This window comes from Cynocephalus volans, chromosome 3 (assembly GCF_027409185.1).
Source record: "Cynocephalus volans isolate mCynVol1 chromosome 3, mCynVol1.pri, whole genome shotgun sequence".
In the NCBI taxonomy this organism is placed as follows: Eukaryota; Metazoa; Chordata; class Mammalia; order Dermoptera; family Cynocephalidae; genus Cynocephalus; species Cynocephalus volans.
The window spans coordinates 35,077,168-35,105,132 of record NC_084462.1 but is presented as its reverse complement, the minus strand read 5'-3'; the positions used below and the strand labels follow the sequence as shown (position 1 = coordinate 35,105,132).

Below are 27,965 nucleotides of genomic sequence, written 5' to 3'. Positions count from 1 at the left end.
CTCAGCAGCACTTGCCCACGTGGGGAAGTTCTCTGTGAGCCCACTGGCCCACTTTCAGCCACTACAAATTAAGATACTAGGGAGAAGCAAGAATTATGGACAAAAACCAGGAATTACCTACCCTTTGAGAGAAAAACTACATGTGCTCTCAAAGATCTCCCTGAAAGATGGATACTTTTCTAACCCTGCTGAGAAACATGGGTCAGGCTGTGCTTGGGAAGGAGTCTTACCCAAATTCTTCCAAGCATGGTGGGGAGAGTGGACCCTCTGCCCAACCCATCACCCCCAAAGTATTGCTACCAGGGTCCCAGAAGAGAGTGGGGTGTTAGGTCACTTTACCTCAGTGACCCAGCAGGTGCTTATTTCTGACCACAAAGTTAGAACCCAAAGCAAAACTCTTGTTCTCAATTTGATGAGTGGTTTCATTTTTCTCAGTAAGGAGCATATGACTTGGTGATACACCTGATTCAACATGTGTGCTCAAAATCTAGAACATGCTGACATAATAGCAGTATGTTCTGGTGGTGGTCAGGTAAGTTTTAAAAAAGTAGGCAGTTGGGCCGACCCACGGCTCACTCGGGAGAGTGCGGTACTGATAACACCAAGGCCACGGGTTCAGATCCTATATAGGGATGGCCAGTTGGCTCACTGGCCGAGCATGGTGCTGACAACACCAAGCCAAGGGTTGAGGTCCCCTTAACGGTCATCTTTTATTTGAAAAAAAAAAAAAAAAATGTAGGCAGTGGTATCTAAGATCTATAACCATAAAATCTAAGCCATCAATCAGAAAATTTGAGTGTTTTCCATTTTCGTTTCCATGAAGACATGAGAGACTCATTTTTCAATCTGCTGTAGGTTCATGTGTCCGAAGCATGTCACTGTCAGCTGGTGTCAGCCCAGCACTCCAGGTGCCTACCTGGATGACAAAGTCTCTGCCCCGGAAGTCAGCGATGGTCCTGGGCAGCCTTGTCCGGCCCCACACAAAGCGGAGGAAAAGGGAGCGCTCTGTGTTGGAGAAGGACTCCATCACCTCCCAGAACCACTGGATTAGGGGTGCAGAAGGCTCAATCCCTTTATACGTTGCCACCGACTTCAAAAGATGCAGTGGGATGTCCGGGCTGCCACACACCTGTGGGAGGACACTCCATCAGGGCTGGCGACTCTTCCAATGCCTTTCATTTCAGCAAGGATCTACACTTCTTTCTCTCACCTGTCCTGGGTGCCCGGGTGGACAACCTCCTGTGGGGATGGGTATGTCCACACGCATGGACATATCTTAGATTTCCAAATGTAATTTTTAACTAAGACATTAACTAGAGACACTGATCAGTGGGTTCCAGGGAAGCACCATGTGGGAGTCACATACCATTGTCTCCAGCTCATATCCAGTGAACAGAGAAAGGAGGGGGACGGGCACGACACGGGCCATTCCTTCCCGAACGGCAGCCACCTGCTCATCAAATTCATGGAGTCTGAAAGAAAAAGCTCACTTTACTCCTCTGTCTTTGGTACTCACACCAAGCCTCGCCACACAGCATTGCAGCCACACACTCCCCACTGGAAAGATAGGGAAGAGTGGCTCCTGATGAGCCACACTGTGCTCTGCAGATGGCTGTGACAGAGCTTCTCCAAATACCGACTTCACCTAGCCTGGCAGACAGAATGTAACCCTAATGACCAACAATTCTCAGCATCCACTGGACACCCAGGAAGGACCAGAGCCAGATGCTGCCAAATCTGGATGGTAGAAAGCATATTTTTCTGCCCCAGGCCCAGGACACCACGCTGATCCCAGGACAGACGCTGTGTTACTGCAGGGTTGGGGCTCCAAGGCAGACATGACACCGGGCACGGCACAGCCCAGGACAGCTGCCAGGACCAAGCCCAAGCACAGCCCAGCAAGCAAAGCCCACCTGGCATGTGGGGTTTCGTCTAGACACCTCACAGGTGCTTTTGGAGGACACAGGATGTCGGACAATGGAAGCCATGACCTGCCTTGCAGCAGCAACCACACCATGCCTGACCCAGGGCGCCTGAAGGCCATGCACACTCAGACCTGGCAGAGGCTGTTCTGTGCCTTGCACTCAGCCAGGAAGGGTCCAAGACAACTCCAGACACAGCCCTGTCCCAGGAGAGCTCCACAGAACACACAGAGGGTGGAAATGGGCCCTGCGGCCTTTGCATAGTCAGTCCCCCAAAGGGTGGATTTTATTTACCTCAGAAGTCTAGTTGAGCCAGTAATTTCAGGCTAGAATAATAAATTCTCTGACCCTGATCACAAAATAAGCTTCGTAACTACAATCAGCAATAGCTGGAGCCAAATCCACTAGCATTTTACTGTACATGACACTTCTGAAACAAGTAGATCTACAAGCAGCCATTTTCTGCTACTTTTGTTATTTATTAAGTCAAAGCAACTGAGGACAGATGGCCACGAACCTATAGTTTATTGCCAGTCGGACATACTCGGCGCGGTTGTCCAGGGTGATGTGCATGTGCTTGGAGCTCAGCTGCACGTCCTGGCCGCTGGCACTGGGCACCGCAAAGGGCAGGCTCATGGCCTCAAACTCCTCCGAAGTGGCCTCGTTGTCACGGATGTACATGAGCCCGGGAATAAAATCTTTATCGACCTTTCAAGGAAAAAGAGAGCCCACGTGTTAAGTCAGGGCTGTCCCCACGTGGCAGGCACACCAGGTGCATGGGCCCCGGTCTGCATCTTCGTGCACTGCACACATCAAGAAATAGAGAAAGCAGCAGCAAGGCAGAGCTTCACCAAAGAGCTGAGGAGAGAATTCAGAATTCTAAACTGCTGAGAAAGCAGCAGCAATCGGCTGGTGCCAGCTCCCTCCCTGTGCCCCAAAGGGCAGGGCAACCGGGGCTGCCGAGAGCTCAGCTTCTCCCCAGGAAGGACAGTGAGCTTTCCTATCTGACCAGGCTGTGTACACTCTAAAGCTCCACAGAGTAGATGGCCTGCCGAGTTTCAGAAATGAACCAGCCTCACGTCCACTTAAAGGTAGTCGGCGGGCAGCAGACTCAGCATCACCCAGGAGTGCGGACCAGGCCAGACCTCAGGGGACCCCCACCGCTGGGCGAGTTACCTCGCTGAGGTCTGCGATGGTGAGACTCATCCCAGCCAGCTGCTTCCAGACGGGCTCGGCGAGGTTGAGGCTCAGGGGGCTCCCGGTCCGGATGGCGATGCCCAACAACACACCTGACCACCAAGCACAAGCGACAGGGACAAGTGAAACCCCACGGGGAGCACTAGCTTCACGCTGAGGCCTCAGTGCCTTCTACACCAACACCAACCAAGTCCACAGACCTGGGTCCATCCTCAAAACTGTTCCCTATGCTAAAGTCCTTGTTTCTTTTTGTTCCTATGAGACAAGTTTCTAACTCTTTACATTCTTTCTACACATAGGTGTAAGCCACACAAAGGCCAATTCTTGTTCCTCTGATGGCAAAACAAAGAGCTGGAGCTTCTCCCAAGTGGTGGGTGTTCTGCTGGGGAGGTGCAGGCAGTGCTGCACTGACCCTTAACCAAACAGGGAGAGACTGGCCAACTGCTGAGCACCCATCCCCACATATCCTGAGTTTCACAAACAGTTAAGATGCAGAAACAGTGCTCCAGATTCCCCTGACTGCCAAAGACACGTTCCAGTCCCTAGCATGCAGCCTCGGACTGCCTGGCTGTGTAAGTCTCACTACTGTGCCGGGATCGGACACTGCACAGCTCCCAACAGCTCACCACTACCAAGCCCTCAATGCTAGACAGGAAGTCAACCACAGCACCTTTCCACTTCCATAATGTTGGTGAAACATAAAATAAATGCTAGAAATTATTTTCACTGGTAAGAGTCTCAAAAGTTAAAAGTAGATATTCAAAATATCTACCATCACTCCCAAAACAGAGAGCAGACTCTAAAGTAACTCATGAGTGGGCATGAACCGCATCAATGCAACCAAGCAACTGAGAAGACCCACCCAAGAATCGGAGCATGCTGCTGTGCACGGGTGCCCTGGCAGCAGGGTTGAATAGGTAGCAGTCTCGGTTGGCCCCAGACTCATCCCTGCCATTGGGTGTCACGATCAGCAGGGGGGTGAGTCCATTCTGCAGCTCCTCACAGATCTCTGCTATGGACTCGCTGTAGCCGCCCCCACAGTCATCCACAGATTCACCTGGAGGGAAGGGAGAATCAGCCCGCGCAGGCCACCCCACCAACACTCATGCCCTCTGCCCGCCCACTGCAGGCTCACAGTCTTTGCCTCCTGGGGCCACAGGCACTCCAGTGCCCACCAAGTCCTCACCCACAAACTTGACTTTCCAGACACGGTGAGGGAGCAGGAGGCTGTCAGGACTGAACGAGCTCATCTTGGCGCACATCTGCCCAAAGACAGACTTGGTGCCGTCGGGGCCAGCTAACCCACCTTTGCTTCTCGAGCGTTTGACCTGGAGAGGAGAAAGAATCGCATGACCACTGCTGGTGGAAAGCACGCAGCTGGGATGACCTCCTGCCCGCTCTGCGCCTTCACTCCCTGATTCTGCTTGTGGGAGGGGATCACTGCCCGAAGCCTGAGCCCAGCCAGCCCACACCCCAGCAATGCAAAAAAAGCAAACCCAGCAAAGGGCCTATGGAAGCGACCGACCCCATGGCCAATTCCCCAGGGCCCTTGCCCCACATGTGAGCAGGCAGCACAGCCACACCCTGCCGACCACAGAGCTCCACTCTGAACACCTGGGGCCCCCACCCAGCGACAAGGCACTTAGGTAGATTATCTTCACACTCCATAACCTTAACGGCCGCCAACTACTTCACTACCTGCTGTGAGCTCCACATGACAAGACACCAGGACTCCAAGAGTAGCCCTCATAGCAGACTACGACAGATTCTCAGCGCTCAAAGATTCACACCAAATGGCTCTGAAGACCACCTCGGCCAGAGAGATACCTCCCTCTCCTCATCTATTCAATGGCACTGATCCCATGTCCAACCCCAGGGCACTGAGTCTCCCCCACAAGGACAGCCACTTTGTGTGCCCATAGCTCTCATCTTAAGCTAAGATTTTCGAACCAAGATTAGACCAAGGGCCTTAAGGCTATTACATCAGCATGGATTCGGCTCATGCCAGTTTGTATTCTAGGCTGTGCTTCAGAATCATCTGGGAAGCTCAGTCTGAAATGATGTCAAAACGAAGTTAGAGAAAAAATGGTCATAAGAATATATTTTTATGTTGACTCTTCCTGCAAAACCCTCATGATGCTCCTTAACTCACTTTAAGTGAGTTCTAGGTTGAGTTTAAACAGATAATTATCCTTAGAGCACAAATTACCAAAACCAAGACTGAAAATGTAAGAAGAATTATGATAAAAATAGCTGGTGCCTGCAGAATGGACTTTGCTATGTGCCATACACTTGGCTGCATGTTCACAAATGCCATTTCCTTTAAACTCACAGCAATGCTTTAAGGTACCCACTGCCCCTGGAGGAAACTGAGCTACAGAAGGAGAGGACCGTGTCCATAGTGCCACCACGGTCACGCGAAGGGAGATGCTCGTCACGTTTCCCACTCCAAACTACGGAGCTGCTTCTCCTCCACGGACAGTGCCAGCTACCAGATGCTGATTGTCCTTGGTTTCTACAGAAAACAATGGCCCTGTGAGCGCAGTAACAACCCCACGGAGACACACCCATGTGTGGACAATGCTTCTTCCAGTCAACGGGAACACAGGTGACTTTTACTGTCTTTAATCTGAATTTTCTAAATTTTCAGAAACGAGGCTGCATTAATTCTGTAATAAACCTAAAACTAATTAAATGTTTTTATGTACAATGATTTTCAGATCCTATTATGAAACTAATCAAATTCACAACACACACACACACACACACACACACACACACACACCCTCCCTCCCTCCCTCCCTCCCTCCCTCCAGGAAGGCGACCGAAGTCTTGGTACCTCTGGAACTCTTTCTACAGCCAGGTCTGCGAGCCCCTCCCTGGCATCCCCATGCAGAGGCTGAAGTTGAGCTGATCCCTGAAGCCGTGGCCAGCTCAGTGATGGTGTCCTGTGCTCACCTTGGATTCACCAAACGTTTTCTCCCCATATTCTATTTTTAGTCAGAAAAACACTCGTTTCCTCATTTGTGGAAAAATTCCTAGCTTCAGGAGGGCATGATACCCTGAACTGGAGGGCCCCTGGCTCCGGTGCCCAAGGCCGTGGCTGCATGGAGCAGTCCCCAGACATCACTCCACACTGCACATGGTGCTGAGAGCTGTCTACAGCTTCTTAAGAAGGTCTTGTATATCTGTCTGCTGTCTATCCACTTCACTCTTTCAAATACGTATTCACCATTTTCATAGCACAAGCTGATGCTCTACAGACGTATAGGAAAGAAATATGTAGCACACGATAACCTCTTAAAGGTCTGAGATGAGAAAAAGACAGAAGCAGGTGTGCCTGGCCTGGGCTCCAGACCACTAAGGCTTTGCTGGCACCTGGAGCCCCCAGGTGTGACCACCCAAGTCAAAAACCCCTGGCCCAGAACCAGGGTGCCCTGCTGAGGTGGAGATGTGACCAGGAGCACTCAATCGCTTCTTCCCATACACATAAATTTCAGCGTTCACAACCTAATGATGCAGAGCAAACCAAAATGATCATCTGAGGTGAGGCAATAAAAGCTTTTTTATGAACCTAATAAAACAACCATTTATTTTTGGAAGTGGCTGACTGACCTACAGCTCAGCGTTAGATACTCTGACGTCAGTGAAGAGACCAGTTCCATCAATGTGGTCACATGTGCTGTCCAACAAAGGACGAGAGTTTCATGTCTTAATTCAAGATGCCCCCGAGTACAACTCTAAAAAGACTGCTAGTCATGTAATCGACATCAGGGTAAAATCATGTGTTAATGCAAAGGTGCAGGAACAAAAGATTTGTTCTTCATGGCTCTCTGTTTCCAAGAGGCAAGGCAAACTTCACTGAGCAGCGAAGGTCAAGTGCTGCACGCGATCACAACCGGCGGCCGGGCCCTGTTTTTTGTGATTCACTTTTTAACTGTAAGTTTATGTACACTTGGCAACAGTATAAAGTCAAAAACGGCCTACTTTTTGTTTCTTTGATTACTACCATGAGACAGTACTAGTGATTCTAGCTTATTAAATTGGCAAAGAAAACCATCAGCACTGGGGAGTGAAAGTGAGCTGTTGTGATTGTTCCAGGAACTGAACGAGTGACAGAGTACACACTGCAGATGGCCTTGCCTGCATCAGAGAAAAGTGGGTACAGCCTCCTGACCCCACCAGAGGAATCTAACAGAGGAAACTACGATACATCCTCCCAAGAGAAGAGCAGGCTGCTGCTATACACAATCCCACAGAACCCTACTCCATGGCACAAAAGGTGTTCATGATACATTAAATTGGAAAAACAGCAAGTTACAAACGAGAGTGACCCAGTTTTGGTTATAACAAACATATACATGCCCCCCAAATGTAACAGCAGCTGTTACCACTGTGTGAGGGAAATATGGCTGATTTTTGTTTTCCTTTTCTTGGTTATCTGTACATATCTGTGCTTTTGGGCTACCTGAGAGAAATCTTTCTTACTTCTGTTACAAAGAAAAGCATTTACATTACTACCTGGAAACCTCAGCATCACAGGACATCATACACAGGAAGCACCAAAGGGGAAGGTGCATGTGCTCTCTAAAGCAGGGCACACGGGAGGCAGGTTGTGATCCCTCTGTTCCCACCCAGGCTCACACCCAGGAAGGCATTCCTTCTAAGACTGTCTGGCTTGAAGGACAGTCTCCACGTGTTACCTGGATTCGATTCAACTCCACAACAGGACCGTGTTGACGATCTCGCACCATAGTTGCCTGCACTACTTTTCGGAAAGCTGCCTCCTAAAACACGCCAAACAGACAAAATTTAGAATCTAACATAGAAAGCATCACCCATACACAAATCATGCAATATCTTTCTTTAAAATCTCTTTTGAAAGTAAGACTTTCTTAAGAATAGGAAACTGCCAACTCTCTCAAGCTGAGTGGCCACAGGGGCATGGCCTGGCCCTGATGCACACAGGCTGGATAGCCGGGCACGGGCAAGGCACCCTCAGGAAGCGCCTTGGCCTGATGCGGTCCCTGGCTGTCTGGAGGTGCCCAGCATGTGCTGGGCACAGAGCAGGTAAGCCAGGGCCAGCAAGCACCTGCTCTCCCTTAGGTCTGGAAAGCCAAGGTTCCTGTGCCACAGCACAAGTCGTCCAGTGACAGGGCCTAACGTTAAGCTACTCGCTGACCACAAAGCAGCTGCAGGGTCAGGGAGCCCTGTGGAACAAGCCGGGCCTAGGATGGGGACGGGGAAGACAAAACAGAAAAAGGAATATGAATGCACACAGTCCTGGAGTGCCCAGGGTGGAGGAGGCTAGCACAGAGAAAGGGGCACAGCCTGAGCATGGGTGCCACAGTGAGGACTCTGACATCACCCAGGAGGGGGCAGGCTGGCCATACCTATATGGACGGGATGCAGGAAGCAGTGCATAGCCATGCCAATGGTAGGAGGGAAGGGACTTAAGACACTCTAAGGAAGTACCACCCATGGGGCTCCCAGCTCTCTTTGCCAGGTGAAAGATTGTTTCCTCTTCCAGAGTTGTGGGGGTCCCATGAGGGCACAAGGGGCCCTCGGCAGAGGCTGAGCCCCTCTCCCAGGTCAGAGCCTAAGAAGTCCAATCCCTGAAGGCAGAGGCGAGGTCTGTTAGCAGCCCAAGGAGGAAGCCCCGAGATGGGAGGAGACCCAGAAAGGGTGTCAGCAGGTACCGCACCACCACGCCGCAGACATGCGAGCACCCAACTTTTCCTCTGAACTGCAGGCTCACCCAGCCCTTCTGGAGTGCCCTTTCAGTATTCTAACTCAGAGGTAATAAACCCTCCTGCCTCTCCACAGTCACCCCAACACCACTCCAGCCTCTCCAGCACAGGCTGGTCCTTCCCCATACCCAGGAGAACAGAGGCGCCTGCACATTCCCTGCTGCTTCCAGCTGTCTGCAGTGCTCCCTCCTCTCCTACAGCCTCAGGCTCCCCCACGCTGGGTCGCATCCCCCCTGCACCCGACTCCATGCACACCTGGCTCACACGTGGGACGTGCCCCACCTCTCACTTTTTTCTCTCCCATCAAGGAAAGGCTCCAACCCCCACTGCCTATTATCATTTCCACTTTCAGAATTAAAAAAAAGAAGGCAAAGTAACCATGTTTGGTACTTCTTACATTGAAAAATAGTTGAAATTAAGTTTCATATCAATTTTACCTGCCCACAACTTGTCCCTGCTCCCATCACCAGAGAGATGACCTCACCATTAAACACAATCCTTATCACTTCGTGCACTCGGGGATACATGAAAGTAAAATGCTTGAGCTCAGCTCTCTGAGCAGAAGTTGTTATAGCCAAGTGGAAACAAAGCATCCTGAAAAAAAAACCCTGTTTGGACGGGACTCCAAAACCTCTAAGTTTTACGATATCATTAAGAACAGACCATAATCTTGATAACAAAATATGTCATAGAATCACACACTCTTCAGGTTTAGAGGATTCCTCAATCCAACTTCTACACTTTTTTCCCTATACAAAGACTCCCTGACGTACAATAATGAGCTCCTTCTAGATCATCCTGTCAAGCTGCTTCCCAGAAACTTGGCAACTTCCAGCAATGGGAACTCCCTAATTTCTGAATCAGGCATTCCATTTCTAGGAAGCTCTAATTGTTAAAAATGTCGATGGGTCAAAACCTGTCTGGTGACTTTCAGGTGTCCTCATTCACAATGCATTCACACCTGTTGATATATCACTTGGCCTTACACATCCTGGCACAGAACTTTTATCTGAGCTAGCTGTGACTCTTGGCACCCTCTGCTGGACATCCCTGGGAGAAGCAATTACCTAATTATTTTTCCTTTCTGTGCAGTGGGGATTTGCCATAATGCCTCAAGGCCAGGTAAGCAAAGGACCATGCAATAAACAAAAGCTTGATTTTGTAACAACACCCCCCTCCCTGCCCCAACCGTTTGGGAAGGTGGGAGGCAGAAAAGGGAAAAAATGCAGCACCATACTATTACCGAAGACATTTCATTGATACAATCTAAGTACCCAGAACAGAGCCACCTGGTAGGCACCCGGTGAACACTGCCTGAATGAGCTGTATTCTTCATTCTCTACTCCCAGCACAGGAATGTTTGCTGGGCTAAAATTTACAGAAGACATCAGTTTCACCTACAACAAAGACTGCTACTAGAGTACCTTTCCCTGGGATATGAGAATTCCTCGTAGAGTGTCAAACCCAACAGAAGGCCCGAGTCCAGTTTCATCGAGAGAGCCCTCCAGGTCAAACATGGGGATGCAGGGGCAGAAGAGCTCCGAGATGTGGTGCAGCAGCAGCAGCCGGTTCCTCAGGGCTAACACAGGGATTTCCTGCAGATGATTGTACTCCATGGGGACCTGAAACATGGAAACTGCATTAAGTCAATGTCACTATCAACTACATAGATAAGCAACAGTTTGTAAATGAATTCTGAGAATATTTTTTTCAAAAACAAAGAATCACTATGATTTTCGAGTTTGGTTTGAAAAACCTCACTGTGTTGCTTTTAGAATAAATTTGAGGCCAGTTTGACTGTTTGCTCCGAGCAATGTGAGTTAAGGAGAATGCTAAAAAAAATCAGTCCGTGGAAACATATTTACTAAGAAACACGTCAGGCATAGTTCTACGTGGTCTATGAGGTGTAGAATAAAAAGTGACAAACTGACATATACAGAACTTTGGCTGGCATGAATATCAAGGTTCTTAAAAAGCACTGTTTTCTAATAGTATGAACCTGAATTACTTTCAGTGAGATACCTCTCTAAAAAGGTGATAAATAATGAAGCGTGTGTAGCTGTACCTGAATGACTCAGTATGTGGGCAGTGACTTGGTCACACCATGCTCACCTCCTTGCCCACCTGCCCTCCCAACACTGACCTGTGCAGGGAGCTTGCCGGCACTGGCGGGCTTGCTGGTCGACCAGGCGAGGGTGTGTGCGGAGCCACAGGCTACACGGTTGACCTTCTTACCCTGAAGAGCAGCTACCAACCGAGGCCTCTGGATGGCATTTGTTGTTCCATCTCCTAGTTGTCCCTCATCATTGTCGCCCCATGTATAAACTTCACCTAAATGAAGTGAATTTGAAATAATAACTTGTACACCAGGAGTAATGCATGCACAACTGCCAATGTCTTCCCCTCACAAACAATGTCAACGTTCATGATCATTCAACTGGGTGCTGATGGTCACCTCTCTGAATGTCAACTTCATGTGTGACCTAGATGTGAATACCATCTACTCACACACTCCAGGAGGCAAGAATGCTTCCCGGGACTCTGCATAGCCTCTGCTGGCCAACATGCCCTTTCCAGGGAGAGGCACACAAGACTCTGGCCTTAACAATCCAACAGTGTTAGTAGTTCACAGGACTACACATGCAGTTGCAACAGTTTTCAATCAGAACAAATAATATAAAAACAGTTGGTAATATCCCTAACAACCCAAATCACTTTTGCATGTTAAATGGAGGAGAAAAAATGAGTTTTCAGATAAACAAAATCTGTTGTTAAAGGAACATGCAGTTCCTTCTATTCATATGCTAGACATAAGATTCATCATTCAGGAGAATCATATACTTTTCACCATACCATGCTGGACCCATACCATGAAATACCACCTTAAAAGGAAGGTCACTTCATGACAGGGATAGGAAATTTATGTTTATGTTCTCTGGAGACATCATTAGCCCTGACAAAACCAGAAAGACTCCTCAGGGTGCCATGCAGGCAGTAGGCACTACTCCATAAAGTGGGGTGTCTGTGTGACCCAGTGCCTATGCCCTGCACCTACACTATACCCTGCCTCGCCCCGCCCTCAATGCTTCAGTCCTACAGCCAGTGGGTGGGCATCAGAGTACAAGCACAGCAAGGAGGATGCTGCAGCAAAGGCGCAGGCTGGTGGGTGAATCAGAATCCACAAAAGCAAGGAGGGCTTCCCCTCGGGGGTGGCCCAGAGGAGGTGAGGGTCCATGTAGGGAAAGGGCACAGGCAGCAACGGGACATGGGTTATACACAGGAGGAGGAGCTGAGTCGCTGTCTTAGGGATAATGGGATCCAGGTTTACTACCAAAAGAGAAAGGAGTTACAAGTGTAAGAGACAGAAAACTAGAATTGAACCCACTGGTACTGAACTGGAACTGGGGTACTGGTGTGGACTCAGGGTTTTCAACATACGTGCACAGATATAGAAATAAACATAAAATGTAAACTTGTGACTGTTTACATACACATTCCCTGACTCCACCCATGGAGAACAGCTGGGGAGCAGTGACACCCCATCGTAACAAACACACCTATCACCCGGATCATGACTCTTCCAAAGATGCCAGGGCTCCCTGAGGAAATGGCCAATTCTAGGCATCGGGTGTGGAGAGTATAAGACAAGGTGTATCATCTTGTTGTACCAGAGCAAGGAAGTACTGAAAGCACGACAGGGACACTAGGAGATAAAGCCAGCCCAACAGGCACAAATTGAGCATCAAAATAAGTAGTAACAGGTTATATATAACCCACTGAATAAATTAGGAAAGCATGGTTATATCTGTATGGACAGATATAAACAAATAAGTGAATAAAACTCTGGATGAGGAAAAGACATTTAAATAGATTCAGAATATCCTTCCCAAATACTTATTAATTACCAGGATGTTCACAGTGCAAATGCCCGGAAAACATCAACTGAATCAAGTGATCAAAGTTAACATCATCAGCAATGGGACAAAGAAAAATTCCAAGCTACCTGAAAGGTTGGATTAAGATGATGGAAGACACACACCTGAATCTACTGAGGAAACATCAGAAAAACCCAAATGGAGGGACATACAACAAAATAACTGGCCTTCAAAACTGTCAAGGTCTTGACAAAGTAGTAGAATCATTTTTTAAAAACCCACCAAACTGAAGTTCTGGAAATAAAGAATATGTTATCTAAACTGAAAAACTCGACAGAAACTTCCAACAGCAGACATAATCAAAAGAATCAGCTCGAAAACAGAACATATGAAATTATCTAGAAAAGCAGAAAGGAAAAGAGATTAAGAAAAGGTAAAAAGAATTGCAGCAATTATGGGACTCCTTTAAGCAAAATAACCTCCACATAAGTGGTGTACCCAAAGGAGACAAAAAAGGAAGAGACCTGGAAAGCATATTTAAGGAAATAATAGCTGACAATTTTCTACATATGGAGAAAGATAGCAGCATCCAGGTATAGGAAGCTCAGAGGTCTCCAATCAGACTCAACGAGGAATACCCCAAGACATATCATAAAACCAGAGACAAAGAAAGAATACTGAAAGCAGCAAGAGGGAAAAAAAAAAAAAAAAAAAAAAAACCACAACATTCAATGCTCTAGAGTCCTAATACATCTCTCAGCTAATTTCTCAGCAGAAACCCTATGGGGCAGGAAAAAGTGGGATGATACATACAGAGTGCTGAAGGAAAAAGACTGTCAACAAAGAATTATGTATCCAGCAAAACTGACCTTCAAATATGAAAGAGAAATAAAGTATTCCTCAGACAAAGAGAAACTAAGGGAATTCATCAACGCTAGACCTGACTTACAGGAAATTCTTAAAGGGAGTTCTTCAATCTCAAAGAAGATGATGCTAAGGAGTAGCAAGAAAACATTCAAATGTACATAATTCATTAGCAAATTAAGTACACAGACAACCTCAGAATACTCCAATGTCATAAGGGTGGTGAATAAACCACTGATATCCTTACTATGAAGACTAAACAACAAATCCAACAAGATTATAACAAATTCAACAATTGTATGAGATAGGCAATATTAAAAGATGTAACTTGAAACAACAAAATGTCAAAAAGTGGGGGGACTGATGTCAAAGAATAGAGACAGTTTGGGTTTTTTTTCTTATCAATTAAAGTTATGCTGATATTACTTTAAAATAATCTGTTATGATATGTTTTTGTAAGCCTTGTGGTAACCACAATACAGAAACCTATAATAAAAATACTAAAAATAAATAGTGAGAAATCAAAATATACTACTAGAGAAAATCACTTAACCATAAAGGAAGATAGCAAAGACCAGAAAAAAGGAAAAAAGGATCTACAAAACAACCAGAAAAAAAGTAACAAAATGGCAGTAACAAGTCTTTATATATCAATAATAACTCTAAATGTTAATGGACTAAATTTCCCAATTAAAATACAGAGTAGCTAAATGGATGGATTATAACACAAAAACCAACAATATGCTGCTTAAAAGAAACTCACCTTACATACAATGACACACGTCTGAAAGTAAAGGGATAAAAAAAGATATTTCAAGCAAATAGAAATCAAAAAACAGCAGGAATAGCTATATTTATGTCAGATAAAACAGACTTCAAGCCAAGGAAAAGTAAAAAAACATAGGAAGGTCATTATACAAAGATAAAGGGATCAGTTCAATAAGAGGATATAACAATTCTAAATATATACATACCCAATACTGGAGCACCCAGATATATAACAAATATTACTAGACCTAACAGGAAAAACAGATTCCAACACAATAATAGTTGTGGGCTTTAGCAATGGACAGATCATTCAAACAGAAAACTAACCAAGAAATATCAGCATTAATCTCAACTCCAGACCAATTAGACCTAATGGACATTTATAGAACAATTTGTCCAACAGCTGCAGAATACACATTTTTCTCAGCAGCACATGGAACATTCTCCAGAACAGACCATATGTTAGGTCACAAAAAAGTTCCAATAAATTTTATTTTTAAAAAAAATTTTTGGTTTATTTATTTTTAATTGAAGCATAATTGATTATACATATCTGTGGGGTACAGAGTTGAACATCAATACCTGTGTGCAATCATACCAACTATACTCCAATTAAAACAAAATAAAATTAGAAATCAGTAACAGAAAGGACATTGGAAATGCTACAAAAACATGGAAATTAAACAACACACACCTAAACAATGAATGGGTCAAAGAAGAATTTAAAAGAAAATTAAGAAATTCCTAGCAACAAATGAAAATAAAAACACAGCATAGCAGAATCTATGGTATACAGTAAAAGCAGTTCAAAGAGGAAAGTTTATAGCAGTAAATGCCTACATAAAGAAAATCTTCAAATAAACAACCTAACATTAAACCACAAAGAACTAGAAAAACAACAAACCAAACCCAAAATCAGCAGGAGAGAAATAACACAGATCAGAGCAGATATAAATGAATTAGACATCCATAAAACAAAGAGTTGTTTTTTCAAAAAGACAAACAAAATTGATAAACCTTTAAGCTAGACTAATGAAGCAAAAAAGATAGAAGATTCAAGTAAATAAAATCAGAAATGAGAAAGGAGACATTACAACTGATACCACAGAAATACCAAGGATCATGAGATTACTATGAACAGCTATATGCTAAGAAAAACCTGGAAGAAATGAATTAATTCCTGGACACATACAACTTACCAAGGTTGAATCACAAAGTACTAGAAAACGTAAACTGACCGATAACAAGTAATGGGATTGAAGCAGTAATAAAATGACTTCCAACAAAGAAAACTCCAGGACCAGATGGGCTCACTGCCAAATTCTACCAAACATTTAAAGAAGAATTAATACCAATTCTTCTCAAACTCTTCCAAAAAACTGAAGAAGAAGGGAATACTTTCAAACTCATTCTATAAGGCCAGCATTACCCTCACACCAAAACCGGAAAAAGATACAACAAAAAAAGAAAGCAACAGACCAATATCCCTAATGAACACAGATGTGAAAATCCTAAACAAAATACCAGTGAACTGAATCCAACAAAACATTAAAAAGATCATTCACCACAATCAAGCGGGATTCATCTGAGGGATGCAGGGATGGTTCAACATATGTAAATCAATAAACATAATAAATCACATCAACGGAATGAAGGAAAAAACTATACGATCATTTCAACAGACACAGAAAGAGCATTTGGTAAAATCCAACACCCCTTCATGATAAAAACATTCAACAAATTAGGTATAGAGTAAATGTACCCCAACACAATAAAGGCCACATATGACAAACCCACAACTAATACAGAGCAAACAAAAGTTGAGGGCTTTTCCTTTTCGATCTAGAATAAGACAAAGATGCCCACTTTCCCCACTCTTATTCATCATAGTGCTGTACATTGTAACCAGCACAATAAGGAAAGAGGAAACAATAAAGGGCAGCCAAATCAGAAAGGAGGAAGTTAAACTATCCCTATTTGGGGCCGGCCCGTGGCTCACTTGGGAGAGCGTGGTGCTGATAACACCAAGTCAAGGGTTAAGATCCCCTTACCAGTCATCTTTATTAAAAAAACAAAAACAAAAAAAACACACAAAAAAACACAACTATCCCTACCTGCAGATGATATGATCATATACATAGAAAACTATATAGACTCCAACCAAAAATTACTAGAATAAATGAATTCAATAAAGTGGCAGGATACAAAATCAACACACAAAAATCAGTAGCCTTTCTATATGTCAATAATGAAATGGCTGAAGAAAAAATCAGGAAAGTAATCCCATTCTCAATAGCTACCAAAAAAAAGAAATACCTAGTAGCAAATTTAATCAAGGAGGTGAAAGACCTCTACAATGAAAACTATAAAATACTGGTGAAAGAAATTGAAGACACAAATAAATGGAAAGATACCACATGTTCATGGGTCAGAATAATTAACATCATCAAAATGTCCATATTACCCAAAGCCATCTACACATTCAAGTTAATCCCTATCAAAATACCAATGACATTCTTTACAGAAAAAAAATGATCTTAAAATTTATATGGAGCCACAAAAGAACCCATTTTGCTAAAGTAATCTTGAACAAAAAGAACAAAGCTGGAGGCATACTACCTGACTTCAAAATATACTATAAAGCTATATTAAACAAAACAGCATGGTACTGACATCAAAGTAAACACATAGACCAGTGGAATAGAATAGAGTGCACAGAAATAAACGAACGCACATATAGCCAACTGAATTTTGACAAAGGTGCCAAAAATATACACTGGGCAAATGACAGCCTATTCAATAAATAGTACTGGGAAAACTGGATATCCACATGCAGAGGATTGAAACTAAACTCCTATCTCTCACCATACACAAAAATCAACCTAAAATGGATCAAAGATCTAAATTTAAGACCCCAAATTGTCAAACTACTAGAAGAAAACATGCAGAAATGTTACACAAAATGAGAGTGGGCAGTGCTCTCTTGAACAAGACTACAGAGGCACAGGCAACTAAAGTAAAAGTACACAAATGGGACTACATCAAACTGAGACACTTCTTCACAGCAAGGCACACTGTCAACAAAGTGAAGAGACAACCTACAGAATGGGAGAAAGTGTTTGCAAACTACACATCAGACAGGAGGCTAATATCCAGAATACGTAAAGAACTCAAACAACTCAACAGCCAAAAAAAAAAAAAATCCATTAAAAACTGGGCAAAGAAACTGAACAGACATTTGTCAAAAGACATACAAATGGCCAACAGGCACATGAAAAAATGCTCAGCCTCACTAGTCATCAGTGAAATGCAAATTAAAACCATAATGAGATATCATCTTATTCCAGTAAGAATGGCTATTATCAATAAGATAGAAAATAACGAATGCCGTAGAGGATGTGGAGTATAAGGAACTCTCCTACATTGTTGGTGGGAATGTTGGTATAGCCATTGTGGAAAACAGCATGGAGATTCTTCAGAGAACTTAAAATTGAACTGTTATTGCTGTGAGCCATCCTGCTTTAGGGAACGGCATGGGAGCCTGAGGAGTGATACCCCTTGTTCAACAGGCTACAAGAGGGTCTCATATGTGTGGCTTGGCTCTGTGGAGATTTCCTGTTTGTTTCACTTTTGTTTGACAGGCTTTTCAGAATTAAAGGCTGAACTTTTTGGTTTAGTGTGGCTTTGGGGGATTCCAAGGGCCCCGGAGTTTCTCAAGGCCACACTAGCATGTCCTTTGGAGGATTCCAAGGGCCCTGGGGTTTATCGAGGGACATGGTTTTTTTTTTTTTTTTTTTTTTTTGTCTTTTTTGTGACTGGTAAGGGGATCGCAACCCTCGGCGTGGTGTCAGCCGCACCGCACTCAGCCAGTGAGCAAACCAGCCAGTCCTATATAGGATCCGAACCGCGGGAGCCGCGCAGCGGGAGCAGCGCCGTACTCTCTCCAGTGCGCCACGGGGTCGGCCCGGGACATGTTAAAAATACATCAAAATTAATTGGTTTATTTAAAGGACATTGTCAATACTAAAGGTATTTTTGATGCATGTTCCCGGTATGGGTTGGCTCGATTTAATTTTGTCATTAATCTTTCCTGTTAGTGATATGTGCATGGACCCATTGTGGCTGTGGTCATGCTCTTGTACATGTGGAATGAAGTTATTATGTTGGATTTCTATCCACATCCCCCAGGGAGGTGGTGGGTCCAAGTGCAGTGGTGTTTACAACTATTTGATCATTAACCAGTTACAGATTTCTTTGTTTTTCCCCATTCCCACAGTTTCACTTGACTTACCAAGAACATGTTGTTTCCCTAGTAATAATAAGAATGATATAGTGTGTTTATGTTAGTTTGAGTAGGATCATTTAACTTTTCACTTTGTCCCCTGTGCTTTTCCCAGTGTCTATTGGCAGGGAAATAAAAGGTATAAACATTGTGATTTTGATTATAAATTAAAATGATCAATATAGAGTATAAGCAATATTAAATTGTTAACCTTAATTAATCGATGTTATTAAAATTAAGTGTAGTAAGTATAAGTAAGATTAAAAAGGGGTTAAATTGTAAGCTAAGAAGGTTAAGGTTTATGATTCAGACTGAGAGTCTGATGTTTTAAAGCCAAGCATGTTGCTATTGTATAGTTTCCTGGCCACAAGCCACAGGCTTTGGGGTGAACTATTGATGCATGCGTGGGTGCTTTTATCACAGCGTGAGTGCTTTGGAACATTCTAATTTTTCTTTTTCTATAGAGATGAAATAAAAATGTTTCGATTAAAAGATAAATCATCATGTAAAATGTTAAGTAAAAATATAAATAAAGCAAGATTCTTGTGGTTGTTGTCCACACACTTGCACTAGACACTTGTGGTCCGCCTTTTTCTTTTTTTCCTCATCCTATCCACACCACCTATTCAGGTCCAACGAATCCTGCGGAGCTGGTCTCTGGCATGTTATGGCACAGCAATCCCACTACTGAGTATATACTCGAAGGAAATAAAATCAATATATGGAAGAGATACCTGCACTCCATTGTTCATTGCAGCACTATGCACAATAGTCAACAGATGGAATCAACCTAAGTGCCCATCAACAGATAAATGGATAAAATAAACTGTGGTATACATACACCTTGGAATACTATTCAGCTCTTTTAAAAAATTGAAACCTTGTTATTTGCAGCAACATGAATGGAACCAGAGACCATCATGTTAAGTGAAGTAAGTCAGGCACAGAAAGACAAATACCACATGGTCTCATTCATATGTGGAATCTACACACACACACATACACACACACACCCTACACACACACACACACACACACACCCTACACACACACACACACACACACACACACACACACACACAAAAGTGGTCCTCATAGAAGCAGAGAGTAGAAAAATGGTTACCAGAGGCTGGAAGGGGGCTGGGGAGCATGGGGGGCAGTCAGGGGAGAAAAGGCAGATTAACAAGTACAAACTATGCTATTTACCTTAAGAGAATCACTGTGCAGTAAATGACATGTATCAGAACAACACCCTGTACCCCACGAATATGCACAAATAAACAGTAAAAAAAAAAATGCTCTGGTTAGACAGCGGGGCTGTGATGAAATAGCAGAGTGTCTCTGTTTATAAGAAATACATGTTCAGGATGAGAGCTTCAAGACAGCACCTAACTCTAACATAAATCAGGATAAAGGAGTTCCTTGTAATGTATTTCCAACTCTTCTTGGAGTTTGTGATTAGTTTCAAAATTTAAAAGAATTCAAATTAATGAAATAAGAACTGTATGTCCTTATCATAAAGTCCGCTGATTAGCAACCTTAACTCCACTGTGAAGTCCCTTTCACCACTGTGTTGGGTCCCGAACACCATCCCCAATTTCTGTGATTCACCAGGAGGACTCCCAAGACTCAGCATATAGTTGCACTCACAGCTACAGTTTATTACAGTGAACCGATACAGAGCAAAACTGGGCAAGGGAAAAAGCACATGGGAGAAGTCCAGAGGAGACCAGGCACAGGCTTCCAGAGCCCTCTTCCAAAGGAATCACATGGGATATGCTTAAATCCCCCAGCACTGAGTTGTGCTGACCCGTGTAAAGTGCCGTCCACCAGGGAAGCTGGTCAGAGACTTGACACCCAAGGTTTTTGTCAGGGCTGATCACGCAACCACCCTCTGCTTGGCACTTACCACATTCCAGACCCCAGAGGAAAGCAGGTTACAGCACAGACCACATTGTTTGCATAGACAGTTCAGGCATAGTGAGCCACACTTATCTCTAGGAAATGGGGGACCCCTCCCGAAGCCCAGGTCCCCAGATGCCAGTGAGGGCAACACTGCGGCAGGCCTGTCTGAGAAGGCATCTCGGGCCTGCTCTGTCAGCTCTTTTCTGTACAGCCACGTAACATAACACATTCACAGGTGTAAAACTGGGGCTAAACCCTGTCTACCACAGACAGACTCTGAGGACATAGCAGAAGCCCTTTTGCAGCTGCAGTGTGACCCCTGAGCAGCCCTCTTAGATTCACAGGCCTGGTCCTGACACATTGGCTCCACCTACCATCCTCTGTGCAGCACACACAGTGCAGAGAGCCGGTGGCAATAGCGATGACTTTCTTCCCCTGCAGCCCTTGGACCTGCCGAGGTCTTCGCACATGGTCGTCAGACCCATGGCCCAGCCTGTGATAGTCACCCTTGCCCCTGCACACAAAGACAGCATGAAACTCATTGGGGTAAGTCATCTCATTTACCACCCTGCCCACCCCCCTGGCACAAGCTCTGCACTCTAGGATGCAATCACAGCCTGCTGTATAAGTTAAATTCCAATCCATGAAAAGACAATTAACATAACTTGAATTAAAAATCTGGTTTTGGTGAGATTAAACAAACAGAATCATACACACCAAGTATAAACAGCTCCAGATTTGGTAAGGGCAACAGAAAACTGGGATCCGCACTCCACTTTAATTACTCCAAGGCCTGTAAGAGAATCGATCTAGGAGGGAAAAAGGTTCATTTAGATGGCCTCCGTCAAGGTCACTGCTGGCCACTACAACCACATTTGGGATTTAACTAATCTAATGAGAACACTGGAAACCCACACTCATGCTGAATATTAACACAACTTAAAGTCACATGCCTTTTAACCAGCACACTCCCAGGAAGCGAGTGGTACATTTGACCTAATGCACATGCTAATGGGCTACTTGGCAGGACCTGCAGGGCACAGGGCACAGGGCACTTCACAGTGAAGTCCGCCATCCTTTCTCCCAAGACAGACTCTCCTGCCCTCATCTCTATCTGAGGTGGCACTGTTCTCCAGCAACCCTGCACTTCTCATCTGCCCTTGGCCTCTCTCCAACCTGAGGCCCACAGGGAAGGAGCAAAGGGGTCCTGTCCATCTGTCCAGGTCGCTCTTCCTCAACATGTCCTGGGTCATGCATCCTGTGACCCACTTGCTCCCCTGCAAGCCGGGTCCACTCTATATCCAACGCCCAGGGATCTTGCTGACCAGTCATCACTTTTCCTGACCCAGCAACTCTGCTCCTTATTACCTCTGTGATTGTTCTTATACTTAAGTCTTGTATTTAATTTTAAATTTAAATTAACTAAAACTTAATCCATTCTCTTATTTAGTTCTCTCCTTGCCTCTGTTACTCAGCATTAGTAATGTCCTCCTCCAGCCCCCCGCCCGCCAATCCCAACATCCTACTCCTTGCAGATGTGAAGCATTTACAAAAAAGCCTTCCTTTGCTTAAAAAAGTCCACACAGACCCTTTTTTCATAAGAGTGGAAGCCTTTGTAGCCCCTGACATGGTTAAAATACCACATACCTATAGTGGAAAAACAGCTAGAGGTCACAGGAAAGGGAGGCAGCCCTGAGCCCCCAGTTTCCCAGCAGTGCCCGCCAACGAGGAAGCCTCCAGAGAGGGCCTCTCCTTACAGCTGCAGGGCACCTGGGGATGCAGCAGGATGCAGGGAGACCTCCAGGTGACGTCTTCCCCACAAGGATTCAACTCTAGGCAGCGCCCACCAAAGCCACTCTCTGTGGTGATGGAAATGTGCTGCACCCACACTGCCCAAGACTTCAGCTACACATGCTGCTGGGTACACGGACTGTGGCCAGTGCGACGAAATGAATTTAGTTTTACTTAATCTTAATTGATTTAATTTAAACTTAAAACAGCTCCTGTACTGGACAGCAGAGAGGCAGAAAGAAAAGCTGTGAGGTTGGGCCCAGGCTCTTCTCCATCAGAGGGGCCTCTTTGCACACCAGCCTGCTCAGTCAGCTCCAGGGGTGCCTGCAACTGTGTGGCTCTCTGTTCTGCGCCTTCAGCCATCCCTGAGTCCAGCAAGACAGGATGCTGAGCAGAGACAGAGGCTGGCTCCACTCCACAGCACTCACACTCCCAAGTCCATGGCAGAGCACCTCAGCTACACACATTCTCACGCTGTGGGGCAACTGAGCAGGAGCTATGAGATCTGAACACATCAATTCACTTGACCTCTACCAACCACACAGTTAGAAGGGCAAAAGGCATTCTGGCGAAGTGAAGGGACTGCCCAGAACCACCCACGTCATGTGGAGCAAAGCCCTTGGCCCCCCACTGTGGGCCTGCTGGACTCAGGGTGCTGTGCAGCCTCTTCCCTACAGGAGCCTCTGGACACCTCAGATGCAATCCTTTCTGCAAACTCTACTACATCCCACAGCTTGTGACATGGCATCTATATACCACTGCAAACTGGAAAGAGTATGGACAGCATGTCATCCTTCTCCCCCAAGAGGTCTGCATACTAAATCTAACCACATGCTCTGCAGTGCCCCACTTACGACACACATTTCCCAGTAGAGCACAAGTAGCACTCAAAACACCTTGATGCCTTGGGGTCCTTAACCCACTCTTTACCGATTACTCATTATATTTTCTGCAAAGAAGGTAACGACGCCGTTAGAATGCTCCTAAAAAGCACGCAGAGAGGGACAGTGACGTCAGACCCCCTGGGGATCCACACCATGCCTAGAGCAGCCTGACAACCAACCATGGGTCCTGGGAGGGGACCAGGGAGGTGTAAACAGGAAATACCTTCATGGGCACTTTACAGCCATCGCTGCCTCCTCTGCCGAGCTTGCCATAGTCCCCGTCCCCCCAGGACCAGACAGTGTCATCATCAGTGAGGCAGAGGGTCTGGGCGTCGCCACTGCCACAGGCAATGTCAACCACACGGTGGCCCTGCAGTGCCTCTACCTTCAGAGAAAAGGGACACTCGGTTAGCCAAATGCAACACAAAGACTTACCAAAGGAAAAGCTTTACAATGTCACCATTCTTTTTTTATGGTGGTGCCTATTTTAAGGCGTTACAAAGAACAGGTGATTTTAATAATCCTATAAGACGAAACAACACTTTCATCTATTTGAACTATATGCATCCACACTGTAGGAGACAGTTTCCAGTACCCTCAATGTCCAACCCTGCACCACCATGAAGGCTGTTTATTTACTTCTTCATATCACCTGAAATACTGTGGGCCTTCTAGAAGCCAAAGCATTTAGCTAGATGCAAAGTTACATTTACTCTTATAAATAAAAGAATATTTCAAATACTATCCTGTTTATGTAACCCATGGAAGGAATACGTACCAAGATGGTTTTTATTTCCATCAGAAAGAAGACTTACATGTAAATAATGAGGCTATGACCATTAACTTTAAAACTAAAAAGAAGCTAGGATGAGAAATACTTTTGACTTTTTAAAATTATAATGACAACGGCACACTGCCCCCATCCCAGGTCAACAGTAAGAAGTGAACACAGAGCCTTCTCACCAGCTTTGGCTTCAACTGGTCCTCACTGTCACTGTGTCCCAGGCGGCCATACCGGCCTTTGCCCCACGTGTAGAGGTCCCCAGCTGCTGTGACGCAGGCGCTGTGGGCTCCACCAGCAGCAACGTCAACCACTTCAATTCCTCTCAGAGACTCAATGACACGAGGGCGGTCACAAGGACTACAAAAAAGTCACCAAATATAACAAACACATTTTTATTCTTAAATATTTTTAAACTTGTTAAATACGAGGCTTTTTGTTTACTGCTCAATTATTCAATGTACACCTCTCAATCTACATCTTCCCAACCAATTGTTAAATAAATTAAGAAGAATCATTCAGACCTGAACTCAAAATTTCACAAGTTCCTACCTTTCTTCCCTTACACAGACTACCTGAAGGGGTTGGAAGACTATCACTCATATTGTGCCAAGTCCAGCCCACAGCCTGTTTTTGAAAGCCCTATGAGCTAGAGTGAGTTTTAAACCCCCAAAGTATCATATACAAAGCCCAAAATACTTAGTATTTGGCCCTTTTACAGAAACAGTTTGCCCACCCTGCTATAAATCAACAATTCATTTAAAGAGTTTTAATGTATGAATATTACTAGCCCACAATGTGACAAGAAGGGATAACAAACTTGTTTTATTACTGAGTTTTGAAAACTCTTCATATACTTTGGATACAAGACCTCAGTCAGATTACATGACTGTGACTATCCTTTTCCAGTCTGTGGCATGTTTTCTCAATCTCTTCTAAGTGTCTTTCAAAGAACAGTTCATAATTTTTATAAAGTCCAATTTGTCACGTTTGTCTTTAATTGATCAGCTTTTGGAGTTCTACTTAAAAATATTTGTCTGATCTAAAGTCACAAAGGTTTTCTCTCATGTCTTCTTCTAGAAGTTTTTAGTTTTAGGTTTTACATTTAGGACTATGGTCCATTTTGAATTAATGTTCGGATATGTTGCAAGGTATAAGTTCATTCCTTGCTCTTAGGTTATCTAATTATTCAAAAGCATTTGCTGAAAAGACTATCTTTTCTCCAATGAACTGCCTTTGCACTGTTGTAAACTGCACACTGGAAACTGTGAAAAGTCTTACTTTTTCCATACCCGTCTTGTCAGTATTTGCGGATCCGTTTCTGGATTCCCTACTCTACTCCACTGATGCATTTTTCTTTATGCTGATACTACAGCATCTTGGTGACTGTAGCTTTAAAACAAGTCTTGAAGTAAGATAGTGCAGGTCTTCCAACTATGTGCCTCATTTTCAAAGCGGTTTTGACTATTCTGGGCCCTCTACATTTCCATATGAATTTTATCATCAGCTTGACAATTTCTACAAAAATCTTGATTGGGAAGGTGCTGAATCTATAGATTAATTTGGGGATAACTGACAAATTAACAATATTGAGTCTTCTGATCCATGAACACAGTATACCCCTGCCTGATTTTAGGTCTTTAAAAATTCCCTCAGCAATATTTTGTAGTTTTGTCTATAGGTCATCCACATTTTTTGATCAGATTTATATCTCAGTACTTCAATTGCGGCAAAAGGATACTGTAAATGGTATTTTAAAATTCTACTTTCTGATTACATATGTATATGTATAGAGACATACAAATGGCTTTTATTTATTGGTCTTCCATCCTGAGATACTGCTAACCTCACTTAGTTCTAGTAGCTTTTTCATAAACAACATCAGATTCTCTGCATAAATAATGTTATCTGTAAATAAAGACAGCTTCAATTCTCTTTCCAATCCAGATTCCTTTTATTTCTTTGCATTGCTGTTTTGCACTTGCTAAACCTGCAGTACAATGTTGAACAGCAGTAGTGACAGCCAACATCCTTGTCTTGATCCTGAACTTAGGGGAAAGCTTTCAGCCAGTCACCATTAAGTATGCTCAATGGATAACAAAGATGCTCTTCATCAGGTTAAGGAAGTGATCTTTTGTTCCTAGATTGCTGAAAGTTTTTATCGGAAACAGATGTTGGAGTTTGTCAAATGATTTCCCCCCTTCATCTCCTAAAATGATCATATGGTTTTTCTTTTTACATGGATTATGCTGGAGTGTTAAACCAAACTTGTGATTTTTGGTATTAAACCCCACTTGGTCACACTGTATTATCCTTTTATAAATTGTTGAATTCGATTTACTAAAACTTTAAGAATTTTTACATCTATGGTTCATGAAGGATATTGGTCTGTATTTTCCTAATAAGGTCTAAGTCTGGTTTTGATATAGGAGTAAAGCTATCTTCAAAAAATGAGCTGGGGAGAATTCCCTCCTCTTCGGTTTTCTGAAAAGTTTGTAAAGAATTGATATTATTTGTTAGTTATACATGTGTTAGAAACCACTAGTCATCTGGTCCTAGAAATCTGTTTGCAGAAATTTTAATTTCATAGACAGATGACTATTCACTCAGGTCACTTATTCCTTCTTAAGTGACCTTTAAAGAGTATGTGTCTTGTGAGAAATCTGTCCATTTCATCTAAAAAGTCAAATTTGTTGGATAAACTTATTCATTATACCTCTTTATCTTTTCATATCTGTACACTCTGCAGTGACGAAAATTTCCTCATTCCTAATATTCCTATAGTTTGTAATCTCCTTTTTTCTTCAGTCTAGATAGAGGTTTTACTGATTGTATCATCCTCAAAGAAGGATTTTTTGTTTCCTTTGATTTTTGCTATTGTTTTTGTTTTCTTTGTCATGGATTCCTGCTCTCCTCCTTCTTATCCTTTCTTCTGCTCCCTTTGGGTTGCATTTGTCCTTCTTATTGCAGTTCCTTAAGGTGCACACTAAGTTCGTGCGTTTGAGGCCATTTTTATTTAAAACAGGCATTGCATGTTATAAATTTCCTTCTAAGTACTGCTTTTCTGGATCTCATACATTTTGATACATTATTTTTTTCACTTCCTTCAAAATTATTTCTAATTTACCTTCTGATTCATTCTCCAACCCATTAGTTATTTTTAAAATGCTTTATTTACCTTCCAAATGTTAGGGATATTTTCCAGAGATCTGTTTGTTATTGATTTTAATTTAATTCTCTTGTGGACAGAGAGCATACTTTGTATAACTTTAATCCTTTTGATGTATAAGATTTGTTTTTGGTCCAAATCATGGTCTATATTGGTAGGTGTTCCATGCACACTTGAAAAGAATGCATTTCTGTCTAGTAGAGTGTTCTAAAAATGTCAATCAGGTCAAGTTAGTTGACATAGGTGTTCACGGCTTCTATCACGTATAGATTCTTTATCTACTTGGTTCTATTGATTACGGAGGGAGGAACAATAAAATCTCTGACTATAACTGTGAATGTATATTTCTCCTTGCAGTTCTATAATTTTTTCAATTTTGTGTATTTGGAAGGTCCATTATTAGGTGTGTAAATGTTCAGGATTATTATGTCCTCGTGACAAAGTGACCATTTGAAATTGCCCTTTTTATCCCTGTCGATATTCTCTGCTGTGAAATCTACATTATATGATACTGATACAAGCATTCCAGCTTTCTTCTGATAGGTATTAGAATGGTATACTTTCCCATCCTTTTGTTTTTAGCTTACTTCTGTGTCTGTAATTTAAAGTGGGATCCCTGCAGGAAGCACATTGTTTGATCTTGCTCTGATATCTATTCTTTTTCTTTTCCTTTTTTACCCTCCTTAAATCAGAGAAAGCATTTTAGCATTTTTATGATGTACAGGTTGACTTAATTCATCAACATTGGTTGAAATCCAGCAACAGCAAATGTATGCA

At 43.7% G+C, this 27,965-nt stretch overlaps 1 protein-coding gene across 4 annotated transcripts in view; it reads right to left on the bottom strand.

Annotated features, from left to right (window-relative positions):
* HERC2 (HECT and RLD domain containing E3 ubiquitin protein ligase 2) overlaps positions 1 to 27,965 on the bottom strand; it is a 239,052-nt gene that overhangs the window by 1,263 nt on the left and 209,824 nt on the right. For 3 of the 4 annotated variants that reach the window (XM_063091718.1, XM_063091720.1, XM_063091719.1), the window contains exons 80-92: positions 24,202 to 24,379; positions 23,462 to 23,623; positions 21,281 to 21,372; positions 20,938 to 21,077; positions 11,013 to 11,200; positions 10,294 to 10,491; positions 7,823 to 7,906; positions 4,306 to 4,447; positions 3,982 to 4,176; positions 3,099 to 3,211; positions 2,440 to 2,630; positions 1,367 to 1,472; positions 917 to 1,129 (exon numbers count right to left, since the gene is read on the bottom strand). In XM_063091718.1, coding sequence (XP_062947788.1) covers positions 917 to 1,129; positions 1,367 to 1,472; positions 2,440 to 2,630; positions 3,099 to 3,211; positions 3,982 to 4,176; positions 4,306 to 4,447; positions 7,823 to 7,906; positions 10,294 to 10,491; positions 11,013 to 11,200; positions 20,938 to 21,077; positions 21,281 to 21,372; positions 23,462 to 23,623; positions 24,202 to 24,379 — 2,002 coding nt within the window. The remainder of the gene's footprint in view (positions 1 to 916; positions 1,130 to 1,366; positions 1,473 to 2,439; positions 2,631 to 3,098; positions 3,212 to 3,981; positions 4,177 to 4,305; positions 4,448 to 7,822; positions 7,907 to 10,293; positions 10,492 to 11,012; positions 11,201 to 20,937; positions 21,078 to 21,280; positions 21,373 to 23,461; positions 23,624 to 24,201; positions 24,380 to 27,965) is intronic. The other variant, XM_063091721.1, reaches the window with a different exon arrangement.